Source organism: Pteropus vampyrus, unplaced genomic scaffold (assembly GCF_000151845.1).
Source record: "Pteropus vampyrus isolate Shadow unplaced genomic scaffold, Pvam_2.0 Scaffold256, whole genome shotgun sequence".
Classification (NCBI taxonomy): domain Eukaryota; kingdom Metazoa; phylum Chordata; class Mammalia; order Chiroptera; family Pteropodidae; genus Pteropus; species Pteropus vampyrus.
The window spans coordinates 761187-773921 of record NW_011889037.1 but is presented as its reverse complement, the minus strand read 5'-3'; the positions used below and the strand labels follow the sequence as shown (position 1 = coordinate 773921).

Sequence of the window (12735 nt, the reverse complement as noted above, 5' to 3'; positions counted from 1 at the left end):
TGTGCACAACACACCACACAGAACGTAAGCATGAATATGCATATGTGTGAACATACATGTGTGCAAATAACATGCTCATATATGCACACATGCGGACACGTGAACACACACTCAGTGAGGATGCCTGTCACTCCAGTCAACAGTTCCAGGGGCTGGACCAAGGCTGGGAGCCCCTCGCTGAGCTGGCTGGGCGCCCACCACCTCAGAGCCCCTCAGCCAGCACCTCTCTCAGGCCTGTCCCCTAGGCCCCCAGCATGAGGAGCGAACCAGCTTCAGAGACCCCAGGCAGACGCTGGAGGAGGCCAGACCCCTGGATGGCCTGTGCCTGCCTGTGTCTGGCCCAGGGTACCCAGCAGTTGGGGACTTCTGCTTGCACAAGATGTTTCCTGCTCGAATTGTTCTTTCCAGTTAAAGCAGCTACAACGTGCCAGCACACAGCACAGGAAATCACCTTCCCAGAGCTGGCACCAGGCCTGGCAAAGGCCTCATGGGAAGAGCACCTGGCTCGGAGGCTGAAAGACTGACTGAGTAAGGCAGAGCTTTCGGGGTGTCTCAGGCCAGCCAGCCCTGCTGTGGGCTCGCGTGTCATGGGTTAAGGGCCAGGCAGTGGCACGTGGAGGAGGATCCCCCACTGCCATGCACCAGACATTGGTGGCACGTGACCCAGGACAGTAAGAGCATCAAGGATCCTGTGACGGGCCTGGATATTGTCACTTGGCTCTAGGTTTTCTAAATAACTTTGAGATACAACTCACGTTCCATACAATTCACCCATTTAAAGTGTAAAACTCCATGGGCTTTAACATTTGTGCATCTAACGACTGATGTTAGAACATTTCATCACCCCAAAAGAAACTGTGTTCCCATCAGCTGTCACTCCCCCCGCCCCCAGTTCCTGGCATCTGCCCCTTTACTTCCTGTCCCTATGAATTTGCCCCTTTTGAACATCTGCATGTGAATCTTGTGACCCCTCTTTGGAGTTGAGTCTCTCCGCCGGGGATGGTGTTTTCAGGTTCACCGGCACCGCATGCGGTTCAGAATTTCATTCCTCTACTGGTCACCTGCGGATTGGCCCCCCACCCCCACCCCCGTTAAACTGCGCATTGGTTTGTGGCCCACTGGGGTGTTTCCACATTCGGCTGTTAGGAACACTGCTGCACGAACGTCCATGTGCAGGCTCTGCGCGGACGTGTTTTCACGTCTCTTGAGCACACACCCAGGGGCGGACTGGATGAGGCGCGTGGTAACGCTGCGGTCCACAGCGGCTGCCGGTTCACCGCGCCCCAGAGTGAGTCTCCCTGCCTCCCCACGTCGCCAGCTGGCGGCTCTCTCCCCTGGTCATCCAGGCGGGTGTGAAGCGGCCGTGTTTGAGTTGCACCTTTCCATGTGCCTGTCGGCCGTTGGTACATTTCCTTTGGAGAAGAGCCCGCTCAGCCCTCCGCGGCGGCGCGCGGGGCTTGAGACAGGAACAGCGGAGAAGGCGGGCGGTGGGCGGGCGGCGGGCGGAGGCGGGGGCGCTCGCGGGGGCGTTTCCGGGAGTGTTGGGCGGTTGCGTGCTGCGTCCGTCGGTTTCACTTTTGGGTCTGGGCACCAGCAGACTGTGTGCTCCCTCCGTTGCTCCCGGGCACAGCCAGCGCGAACCCGGCCCAAGGTGGCCTCGCCTCACTTCGTGGGCCTGGAGCCTGGGCGCCACTGTCACGGTGAGCCGCGCCCCGCACGCCAGGGGCGCCCGTTGCCCCGTTCCCGCTGGGTGTGTGTGGGGGTGCCGACTCTCTGGGTATTGACCTGGTCCCAGGACCCTCCCAGGACTCCCCATAATCCCAGACCCGCCCTGGGAAAGCCCCGGGCCTCTGGGAAGGCGGTCCCCTCGCCAGCAGCCGGGCGAGGTTTGGGCTCGGCTGCAGCGTGGGCACCTTGCCTCTGATTTCAGACCAGCGCTGAGGCACGGAGGCTTCTACTGGGGTGGCACTGGCGGGTCCTGTCTCCTGCATCCGGGGCAGGCCAGCTTTGACATACGGTCCCTGAAGCCCCAGCCTTGGACAAGTGGCTCCTGAAACTCCTGGCACAGAGAGCCCGGTGAGCTGGGGACACTGGCTGGGTCTCGCTGTGGGCTCCGCTGCCCAGTACCCAGGAGGTGGCAGCTCCTGCTCCTTTCCCCACCCTCTGGACACTGCGGCCAGGGAGGCAGCTGCTACAGCCCATAGAGCATCAGCCTGGGAGTCACCCCAAGGCCCTTGCCTTGCCCTGCCCCCACTCAGTGGCCGCCCTAAGCCTCTTTGGGCTGACAAAGTGGTAGAAGCCTCCGTGGGTGGCCTAGGACTGCCTGCCCTCATCACTGACCTCGAGTAGCCACCGAGTCATGACTTTGGGGTATCAGGAGTCACGGGGTGTCTGTGCCAGGCTTCTCTTGGGCTCTGTGTGGGCGTTCTGTGGGCACTCGGGGTGTTCACGTCATCTCCAGCACAGATGGCGTGAACAGCCTGAGTCCCGCGGAGGTTTATGAACGACGTCCCAGCCTGGAGGCACTCGCGGCCCCTTGGAGGAATGGACTAGCGGGTGGCGGGGTGGACACTATTTCTTTCCGTATTGGGTCACAATCAGGGCGGGAGCTCTCTGCCAATCAGGGCACCTCGGGACTGGCCACGCAGGGTTGCTTTGGAGGGAAAGACCTCCCCATCACTGGAAGCATCCAAGTACTGACCATTCCTCCATCTCCATCCCTGAGGGCACAATGCCTGACCCCCATGTGCCCTCCTCAGGAGCATGGCGTCGGCCTTCGAGGGGGTGGTCAGGAGCGTGGTCCGGGAGCTGGACCGCAGCAGAGAGCTCATCCCGGTGGACAGCCTGCGGACCTCCACCAGCTACCAGCCCTACTGCCTTGTGGGCAGGAAGCCCTCCAGCTCATGGTTCTGGAGACCCCGCTACACGTGTGTCAACCTGTCCATCAAGGACATCCTGGAGCCCGATGCCCCGGAACCAGGTACCCCACCTGGCTCTGAGGCGGAGCCCCAGCCGGGAGGGGAGCAGATGCAGCCGGCCTGCTGCCTGCTCTGTGCCTCTGTGCGCTCTGCTTCCACAGGGCGAGGCCTGTCAAAGCCCCTCTGCCTGGTGGCACAGGCGCGGCTGGCGCCATGGGGCTTCCGCTCTGGTCTCGTTCCAGCTGTCGAACGCGTTGGCCCCTTCCACTTCCACGACACCATGGACGGGCAGCTGCAGGGCAGCGTGGAGCTGGCAGCCCCGGGACAGGGGAAGTTAGCAGGAGGAGCCATGGTGTCTGGCAGCTCTAGTGCCTCCATGAATGTGTGCACACTGCGTGTGGCCCCCAACACCTGGGTGGCCCTGCTCCAAGAGAGGTGAGCCCTGGGGAGGGGGTTCTGCTGACCTCGAGTAGCCACCGAGTCATGACTTTGGGGGATCGGGAGTCATGGGGTGTCTGTGCCAGGCTGAGGGTCAGCACAGCAGGAGGAAGGTTTGGGAGGCAGGGGTGAGCTGGGACTGGTGCAGGGGAAGGGGCTGCAGAGGGCAGGTGCCTGCATCCTGAGGATCAGGGCTGCCAGCCAGGGCCCAGGGGGTCTGGGTCAGACTGAGCCACAGGCCGCTGAGAGACTGGGCTGCTGGGTGGAGTGGACACGGAGACACCTCAGAGTTGTAACTTGGATCCAGGGAGTGGAGGGAGAGAGCAGCCAGGTGAGCCACCGGCTGAGGGGGTGGGCGCCTCCAGGGGCCGCAGGTATCCACTCGTCCTTCTTCCTTCCCCCACCTCTGCACCCCCACACAAATACTGTCGGGAGCACCTAGGGAGAAAGTGAAGGCCACCCCATGCCTGGGCATCCACAGAGGTCCTGGTTGCCTCGGCTGCGTCACCCGCTTGGCGCACTATTCGACGGCACAGAGGCCTAGGTCCGGTGCAGGAGAGCCGGTCCCGGTGGGAGGAGGCCGGAGAGGGCCAGCGTGCCCCTCTGTGAGCCTCTGGCCCACCCGTCACCTGTTGCAGGCGCCTGCGGCAGCCCGAACACAAAGTCCTACAGCAGCTGCGGAGGCGTGGGGACGACGTGTTCGTGGTGACTGAGGTGCTGCAGACACAGACGGAGATGGAGGTCACCCGGACCCACAAGCAGGAGGGCTCAGGCCAGTTTGCGCTGCCCGGAGCCATATGCTTGCAGGTGTGTGGTGAGGGCCGTGCCAAGGGCCGGGTCGGAGGCCGAGAGGGCAGTGTCCCCAGGCAGAGCCCGGCACCAGCCCACGCCCGGCCCCTCAACCCGGAGCCCGGCCCTGAGCCCAGATCTCCTTCTCAGGGCAAAGGCCAGGGCCACCTGAGCCGGAAGAAGACGGTCACCATCCCCTCGGGCAGTATCCTGGCCTTTCGGGTGGCCCAGCTGGTTATTGACCCTGACTGGGGTGAGCAGGATCAGGGGGACTCTTGGGGAAGACATAGGGAGGCCTAGGAAGAGCCTCTGGCTGGTTGGAAGTGCTGAAGGCATCTGGCTGCACAGCTGTGTCGGGGGTGCCAAGGGTCCTGGGCTCTGGCGTGTGGGATGCTGTGGGAACTGTGCGGGAGAGCCCCAGCAGGTGAGAGAAAGGCTGGGAGCTCCAGCCAAGTGACCTGTCTCCCCACCTCTGCTACTAGACATCCTCCTCATCCCAAATAAGAAGCAGAGGACCTTCGCGCCACCCCAGGCAGGTGAGCTGATGCACACCCCCGCCCCTGTCCGGCCGGGCAAGGGGACGCTCAGGCAGCTGAGGCCTTCTGCATGGTGCAGTGCAGCCCTGGACTGCCAGAGCTTATGCCCGCCCAGCTGCCCGCCCAGCTGCCCGCCCAGGGAAAGTGAGAGCCCAGTCCCGCCGAGTGCCCAGCTCACCACAGGGCTCGGGAGCCAGGGGAGGTTGATAAATGAGCGACACAAAGGGAAGGCGGGTCCCTGAGTTTTTGAGGAGCCTTACACCTGGGACGGGAGCAAGGGTGGGGACTTGCCCTCACGGGACAGCACGGTGCAGTCCCAGACGCCCGAGGGCTGGGAATGCGTGCGCACGAGGGGGACATGGCAACAGGCTGACACCATTGTGGCCCAGCCTTGCCCCCGCCCTGGCCGGCAGTGTGGGGGCAGGGTGAGGGCTCAGGGAAGGCCTCAGCCATCTGGCTGGGGGACCCACACCCCGCACTGAGGAGCCCTGCCCCGCCAGGCAGCACGCGGGAGTCCTCCAGCTTCTCCGTGATGAAGGACCTCTATGACCGCCTCAAGTTCCTGTCAGGTCAGTACCTTCGTAACCATCCCTGGGACCCCCAGTGGGTCCTCCTTCCTGCCCAGGGCTCTCCAAAGCCCTGTGGGTACCCAGACAATGCCAGTCTTGTCCCCACAGACGGGCCCACTGAGAACTGCCCGGTGCCCACCGAAGACTTCCAGGGCCTGCAGGCGGAGGTAAAGGCCTGGGCCAGCGCCCTGGAGAACGGGTCCGCGACGCTGTGTGGGCAGCTGCTGGGGGGCCTGGGGCAGGTGCTGCGGGATGAGCCGGCCTTGCAGGCCCTGGAGGAGTCGGTGAGCAGGCCCCACGGGGGTGGGGGCTGGGGGGCCACGGGGTCTGTGCCCGCCAACCAGGCTCACTGCCTGCCCGTGTCCCTAGCTGGAACAGGGCCTGTGCTCCGGGCGGGCGGAGCCTCTGCACGGTCCGGCGGGCGCTGTCCTCGAGTGCCTGGTGCTCCACTGCAGGACGCCGGTAGAGGAGTTGGCCAGGCCTGTCTTCTACCTGCTGGAAGCGCTGGCTGGTGAGGGGTCCTAGGGGAGGTGGGGGGGAATAGGATGGGGCTCCCCCAGCTGGCCTTTCGGAGCCACTGCCGCACGGTCTGTCCGCAGCCCTGAGTGAGACCCAGCACATGCTGCTGGCCGAAGTGCTGGAGACCGGGGCCCTGCCGGAGTCGGTCGAGCTGGTGAGAGGGCCTGTGTGCTGGGAGGAGGGACTTGGTCTGTGGGGTTGCCCAGCTGCCTCTGGGAGGGGCCAGTGTGGGCGGGCACTGGATGCTTGGGGTCCCACTGACGCCCTCCTGCCCTGTCCTGGCAGGTGGAGACCCTTCTGGAGCAGAGCACTCCATGGCAGGAGCGGGAGGCCATATCCCTGTCACCCAGGCTCCTGGGGAGCAACTGGGGCTCCGAGGCGCCCGCCTGGGTCCTGCTGGAGGAGTGTGGCCTAAAGCTGCAGGTGGGTGCCCCCCAGGTGTGCTGGGAGCCAGAAGCCCAGGGCCCCACGTGTGCACTCTACGCCTGCCTGGCCCTACTGCTGAAGCTGAGCCAGCTGCGCTAGCCTGCAGACCCGCGCATGGGGGTGTCCGTGCCCACCGAGCTGCCCGCCGGGGAAGGGCGAACCCAGCCCTGCCAAGTGCCCAGCTCACCACAGGGCTCGGGAACCAGGGAACTCAATAAATAAGACACAGAATGCGAAGATGGATCACCGAATTTTTGAGGTACCTTAGACCTGGGACAGAGGGGAGGGATGGGGATTTGTCCCTCATAGGATAGGGAGGGACCTGGGGGCCGAGAGCAGGCGTTTCTTAAGAGTGCTCAGGAGAACCTGCCCTGTGCTTGGACCTGGTCGCTCTGGAGTAACCTGCCATGTGGCTGGAGCCCTGGCCCCTGCCCAGAGTGCTGGCCTGTGGGACTGCGCAGAGCTGCAGGGTGGTCTGTCTGCCTCGAGGAGCCATGGGGGCTGCAGAGGGAGTCCAGGGCCTGTGTGGCTGACCGGCACACAGACCCTGTACCCAGGGGCGGCTTGAGGCTTGAGCCCTGGAAAAGCAGTGGCCCGTGAGTGGCTGGTCTTCCGTCCACGTCGCATCCAAAGGCACCTGCTCAGAGAAGTGGCTCCGGAGAGGCCTCCCCGCTGAGTGGCAGCAGGCAGCGTCCAGGGCCCCGCCGCGAGGGGGAGGCGGCTGGTCGGGGTGCCGAAGGGCCGGCAGGGTTTCCTCATCTCCGGGAGCTGGAGCGGCCAACCGGGAAAGGTCTGCCTTTCCGCAGTGGGAGGGTGCCGCTCACCCCTCATCACGGCACTGTACGAGCACGCAGCTTTACAACTCGCTGAAGAGAAGGGACAGTGGGTTCAGCTGTGGCTGGGACACCAACCCCCCACAGAAATCCAGGATCCCAGCCCAACAGTGAAATTAACATTAGAACAGAAGACAGTGCTCCCTAAACGGCCCAGACGCAGTTACAGAAACTCCCTCGACATCGATTCCCACACAGTGAGAGCTTGAGGATTCTCAGGCCTCTTTGTCTCTCCGGGGCCCGTGGTCCTGTCTGGGAAGCCTCGTGAGGGTGACTGGACAGGCAGAAGCCAGGTGAGTGGGACCAGAGCAGCCCAGGTCTCAACAACCAGCGAGTACAGACACACTGCCTCTGGGGCCGAGAGCGCCCTCAGCCTCAGCGCCAGGGGGAAAGGCAGTCCTGGTCAGCCCCGCCCAACCCCCATTTTCAGGGGCCGACAGTTGGCCCTCAGGTCCTAGGCCCCCGAAGGTCCTAAGGTCTCCAGTGACATACCCCATGTGGAGTATTTGGGCGTCAGATCAAAGCAGGAGGGCCATACCAGGGAAGGAGGTGTGCTGAGCTCCTGGCCTCGGCAGATGGTGGACCTGGTCAGCACCGACGCTTGCGGGGGGCCAGGGCCATGGCACTGCCATCGGGGGGCAGGGATGGCCTCTGATGAACCAGGCCACTGCTCCACCTGAGGCCTCCTGGGGCACCCAGCAGAGAAGTCCTTGAGAAGGGTCACATTTCCAGTGCCCAGTGGGTCTGGCCCTCAAGCCACTCAGGCTCTGTGTGAGCTGCAACCTGGCAGGCAGGGCGTCCAGCAGGCTGCCAGCTACTTGGCAGGGAACAGGGCAAGGAGAGGGACACATGACCAGGAGCGGCCAGCCGCGTGGTGCGAGACAGCCTGCTACTGGGTGGGGTGTGTGGCCCAGGCCCTCCAGAAGGGGGGCGAGAGAAGGGGGTGCTATCTGTCTGAGCCCCCATCTGAGGCGGGCTCTCCTTTCCCACGTGTGTCACTGTGGGGTTTGCCGCTGGCCTGTCCAGCTGTTCCCTGAGGTGGGGAGAGGCGTGTGTTTGGTCGGAGAAGTGGGCATGAATGCTCACCCTGGGTCTGACCCCTAGACTTCAAGGACGGGGGGCTGCCACGGAGGGGGTTCCTGCAGCTCCTGTTGAGCCCAGCCAGGCCCAGCCTGAGTCGGGGGGCTACAAAGGGGCCCCTCACAGACCCCAACTGTAGGATGGAAATGGAGCCCTGCCCGGGGGCCCCGTGACAGGGGAGTGGCTTGAGGACCCCAAAGACCAGCACAGATGTCCAGGACGTGGCCGTTGCCTCCTTTCCTCCCCTCCCCTTCTCCTTCAGGGGGGTCCTAGGGCCTCCTGGCCTGTCCGGCATGTGCCCCGATACCTTTCATGTAGTTCAATCTCATCTGGCATTGGCTTTGTAGGATCCAGACTAGCACACCAGACTGGGACCCCGCACTGCCCTGGGGTGACCTCCGAGGCCCGACGCCTCCCCTGTCAGCCCCCACCCTGTCGGCCTGGCGTGCCTGACCCAGCCACACGCCCGCGCCCTGAACCCGCCTGACCTCTAACTCCGCGCCCGTGACCCTCACTCCCGCCCACAGGCTGCCTTACCTACAGCCTCTAGTGCCTAGTGCATCAGAGCCACGTCCTTAGCCCGGCCCCAGGCCTCAGACAGACGCTGGAGCCCTTCATCCCCGTGTGTTTACTTCAGACACTTTCCACAGCGGGCAGTCAGGACCCCAGGCCTGCCCCTAGGTGTCCCCAGTCTGGAGGGACTGCCCTCAGCCCTCCAAGAGTCAAGGCCTGAGGCAGCAGCTGGGGCGGCGGCGGGGGGGGGGGCGGGATCCTGAAGGGCAGGAGAACGTTTCAAGGTGGGTCTTCTGGGTGGAGGGGGCTCAGCCACAGCCTGGGGAGCCTCCAGGGGGCCGTCCCCCCTGTACATCATCATGCCTGCGTCCTTCAGGCCCGGCATGAGGGCTCACTCTGGTGCGGATGCAGATGCTGCCCCCTGACACCTAATCCTGGGCCTGTGGTGTCCAGTGGAGAGGCCAGAGGACACTGTCTGGAGAAGGATCTGCTGGCATCTGATGCAATGAACAGGAGCGAGGGGGTGCTCGGGACTGCTGCCAGGCTGGGGGCAGCGGGTGTGGACAGGGGGAGAGGTCCATGGCTTTTGAGCAGACAGGATCTGGCCAGAACATCAGGCCAGGACATGGACTGGCGGGGAGTGGGGCACCTGATGGGGGAGGGCTGCTGGGTGGCGGGGAGGGCTGCTGGGTGGCGGCAGGGCCAGACAGGCAGGGAGCCGGGGCCAGGGCGAGCGGCGGCCCAGGAAGCAGGCAGCCTAACACGGCAGCAGCTCACAGGGCTATGCCAGCTTCACAGTATCCCCCACCAGACCCTGGCTTGGAAGGTTGGGGCGGCAGGGCACACTCCGGGGGCCTGGGAGAGCGACAGGCCTGAGGGGGCCCCAGGGGGCGGGCCCGGCATCCAGAGCCAGGCCAGGGTGCCCCTCGTGTGCAGTGTGCCAGGACTGGCCAGACAGGGCTGGGCCCAGCCCCCACCCAGAGGATGGGCGCCAGGTCGGACTCAGCCGGGTCCGGAGAAGCCCCAGCGGCCAGCGAGGCTCCGACGTTGGAAGGGGCTGGCTGGGTAGACAGGCGGAGGCCGGGCGGGGCGGGCGCGGCGCAGGCATGGGAGGGGCAGGCGCAGGCCCCGCCCACGGCCCTGCGCCCGGGCCAGCTGCGTCACCTGCTGGGAGGATACTTGCGAAGCGGCGACCACGGCAGGCTCGGGGTCACTCTGCAGCTGCCCCAGGTCTACGGGGACGGGGGTGCAGCTCAGGCAGGGCGGGAGGTCTCAGGACTGCCAAGCGCCCGGGGACCCCTGGCCCTCCACCCCGCCGCTCCCATCCACTACACCCCGGGCATCCACGGCCTCTCCGGGTCCCCACACCCTGGTGACTTGGGTCCTCACCAGAGAACAGGGAGTCCAGCAGGTCCTGGTTGACGTGGCTGGGGCTGGTATGATGCACAAGGAAGCCTGGACCAAGGTAAACATGTGTGTGCTGGCACCACGCCCCCAGCAGGGAGAGGCTGGCCCAGCTCCCAGAGCTCTGGGGACAGGCACACTGTGACACCTGGACTGCCTCACCGATGAGCACTATGGCTGCCCGGCGCAGGGGGCCCTGTGGGCTCTGCAGGTAGCCCTGGGTCTGGCTCAGGAAGCTGGGCACATGGCTTGGGTACCACTGAACCTGAGGACAGAAGAGCTCATGGCAGGACACGGGGGCCAATCCCATAGGGAGAGGAGGTGGCAGAGGTGAGCCTAGGGGCTAGGGTCCCTCAGGAGCCCTCAGAGCAAGAGGCCAGGACCTGAGGTCTTAGACCTTGGCTGGGAGGGCCGTGGAGACTCAGTTTCGGAGGAGCGGCCCCGGTGTGTACTGGACCAAGTGGGCAGCTGACCACACCCCATCGCTGACACTGTCCTCCCCTACTGACCAGTCGGTGGCAGACGCGGCTTAGGGCCTCGGGGCTGTCATAGTGGGCCACAGTGACAATCTCCTCTAGAAGACTCCAGCTCAGGGCTTGGTCACAGCGGGCCAGGGTCCACTCTGAGCTCTGGTACAGGAGAAGGGAGCTGCATCAGAGGTCCAGAAAGTGGCGGAGGTGGCCCGGGAAGTGGCCAGCGTGAGGGATGGAGACGCCCAGGGCAGAAGGCCTGGGAGCATGGGAGCCCAGGATGCCTGCATCCGAGGTCCTTGGGGAAGTCCCTGGCGAGGCAGTGGGGTGGGGGCGGGTGGGGTTGGATGGGGACACTGGTGGGACAGTCTTGGCGGGCGGCTGACCTCAGCTGCGTCCAGGCTGGGATCGTGCAGGCGCAGCAGCAGCGGCACGAGACTCTTCAGCACTAGCTTCCGCAGGGGACCGCGGAGCCCCACGCGGAGCCCGCCCCGGCCCTGCCGCACCAGCGTCCCCAGGAGCCCTATGGCGGAGGCGCGGACGGAGTCCCGAGCCTGCGTGGGAGGGCGTGGTCAGGGGGCACCGGGGCGAGAGTGTCTCAGGAAGGATGCTGTCTGGGGGTGCGATCTGGAGGCCTAGAGCGGAGCCTGGGGGGGGGCCTGGGGGAAGGGGCTGCGCTTGGTGGGTTTGGGCGAGGGAGCCTGGAGGGGTGGGGCATCGCTCACGTCGTCCAGCAGCGGCGCGAGGCGCGGCCCCAGCTCGGTGCTCAGGAGCCGCACCGGCGCCCGTGGCTGCAGCAGGACCCTCCGCAGCGCGCCCAGCGCAGCACCCACGAGCCTCGCGTCGGCCTCGCCCAATGCGCCCAGAAGCGCGGGCAGCAGCGCACTCACGTGCCGCGCCTGCGGGGTCAGGGGTCGTGGGCAGGGATCGTGGGCATCTGCTCGCAGACCCCGCCCGCTCCCGCCCGGTGCCGCCCGGCGCAGCCCCTCACCTTCCCGTTGTTCAGCGCGAGGTGGCCGAGGCCCAGCAGGCCCAGCCAGCGCACAGTGGGCTCAGGGTCGTGCTGCCAGGCCCGCAGCCGCTCCAGGATGCCCTCCTCCCGCAGGAGCCGCGCGGTGGGCCCGCTCTGCAACAGCTGAGCGGGTGACACGGGCTCAGCACGCTCCGGTCTCAGCGAAGGCAGCGCTGCTTAGGGCCAGGTCCACAGCCGCCCCTCACCACCCGTGCCAGAAGCGGGCTCACCCCGGTGAAGAAGGCCATGGCGGTGAGGCGCTGCGCCTCGTCCGGGCTGCACAGCCGGGACAGCAACTCAGCGAACAGGCCTCGCAGGTGGTGGTCTGCGTGGGCCACCATGGCGCTGGGGTGGGGAGAATTGGCAGCTCTGCCCCCAGCTTATAGCCTCACCCCCGCCCCCGAGAAGCTCCCACACGACCACCCTCGCGCCCCTCCCTCCCTTTCCCCACCTCCCCAGCACCTGGCCAGCAGCAGGACGCCCTCCAGGTGGGTGTGGGCCGCCGCCAGCCTCCTCCAGCCTCCAGCCTGCTCCATGCAGGTGACCACCATGCGGGCTCCATCCCCGGTAAGCAGAGCCTTCAGGGCGTCCACGGTGCAGCTGGGGGGGGCACAGCGGTGAGGGCAGTGAGGGCACTGGTCCCGCCCTCGCTTCCCCCGCTGTGACCCCCTCACCTGGCGTGGCTGTGCGGTGGCCCTCGTTGGGATGGGGCCCAGATCTTAGGGGTGTCAGGGGAGTGTGCACCCCGGGCCAGCCTGTGCAGCTGTGTGACCAGCGTGAGGAGGAGGTGTGGGTAGAAGCCCCGCGTAGCACCCACACAGCCGGACACAGCCAGCATCTCCCCAAGGGCGCAGGTGGCCTAGGGAACAAGCAAGGCACTCAGCTTGGGGTGCACTGCACACCGAACAAAGCCTCAGACGCTTGAAGGACACGACGGATGCGCGTGACTCGGGCGAAACCCTGCTGCCCCTGCCCCCTGTGTCCCAACTGGCCTGCCCCCTTGGGCAGGGGGTGGGGGTGTCCCCTGGCAGGGCTGGCTGGGTCACCTACAGCCAGTGCCTCCAGCTCAAGTCCAGCCGTGCCCTTTAGCACCCAGAGCAGCTGCAGCAGCACCTGCCCATTCACACGCTGGTTCCGGCCCAGACTGCTCCACAGCTCGGCCGCCGCCCTGGGGGTGCAGGTGCCTGACCCAGGGTCCCATGCTGGGGTGGCGGGAGACCCCAGGTCA

The 12735-nt window shown here is 65.8% G+C and overlaps 2 protein-coding genes across 3 annotated transcripts in view; one reads left to right on the top strand and one right to left on the bottom strand.

The window, feature by feature from the left end:
• Positions 1 to 1546: 1546 nt before the first annotated feature.
• On the top strand, positions 1547 to 6432 carry GSDMD (gasdermin D). Of its 2 annotated transcripts, none has more exons than XM_011374915.2 (11): positions 1547 to 1700; positions 2760 to 2980; positions 3161 to 3353; positions 3995 to 4163; positions 4296 to 4398; positions 4628 to 4681; positions 5182 to 5250; positions 5359 to 5534; positions 5620 to 5761; positions 5850 to 5923; positions 6055 to 6432. In XM_011374915.2, exons 2-11 carry the CDS (start codon positions 2764 to 2766, stop codon positions 6292 to 6294), a joined length of 1437 nt encoding a protein of 478 aa, XP_011373217.1. In that variant the 5' UTR covers positions 1547 to 1700; positions 2760 to 2763; the 3' UTR covers positions 6295 to 6432. The 2 variants fall into 2 exon arrangements, with proteins under 2 accessions (XP_011373217.1, XP_023376100.1); XM_023520332.1 differs by having other exon boundaries at positions 1554 to 1700; positions 2726 to 2980.
• A 2221-nt stretch (positions 6433 to 8653) lies between these two features.
• MROH6 (maestro heat like repeat family member 6) overlaps positions 8654 to 12735 on the bottom strand; it is a 6748-nt gene continuing 2666 nt past the window's right edge. Inside the window, exons 4-14 of the mRNA XM_011374951.2 lie at positions 12558 to 12675; positions 12182 to 12366; positions 11970 to 12107; positions 11738 to 11852; positions 11487 to 11630; positions 11221 to 11394; positions 10882 to 11049; positions 10535 to 10654; positions 10188 to 10290; positions 10011 to 10076; positions 8654 to 9853 (exon numbers count right to left, since the gene is read on the bottom strand). Of these exons, the coding sequence (XP_011373253.1) occupies positions 9624 to 9853; positions 10011 to 10076; positions 10188 to 10290; positions 10535 to 10654; positions 10882 to 11049; positions 11221 to 11394; positions 11487 to 11630; positions 11738 to 11852; positions 11970 to 12107; positions 12182 to 12366; positions 12558 to 12675 (1561 nt within the window). The 3' untranslated portion in view covers positions 8654 to 9623. The remainder of the gene's footprint in view (positions 9854 to 10010; positions 10077 to 10187; positions 10291 to 10534; positions 10655 to 10881; positions 11050 to 11220; positions 11395 to 11486; positions 11631 to 11737; positions 11853 to 11969; positions 12108 to 12181; positions 12367 to 12557; positions 12676 to 12735) is intronic.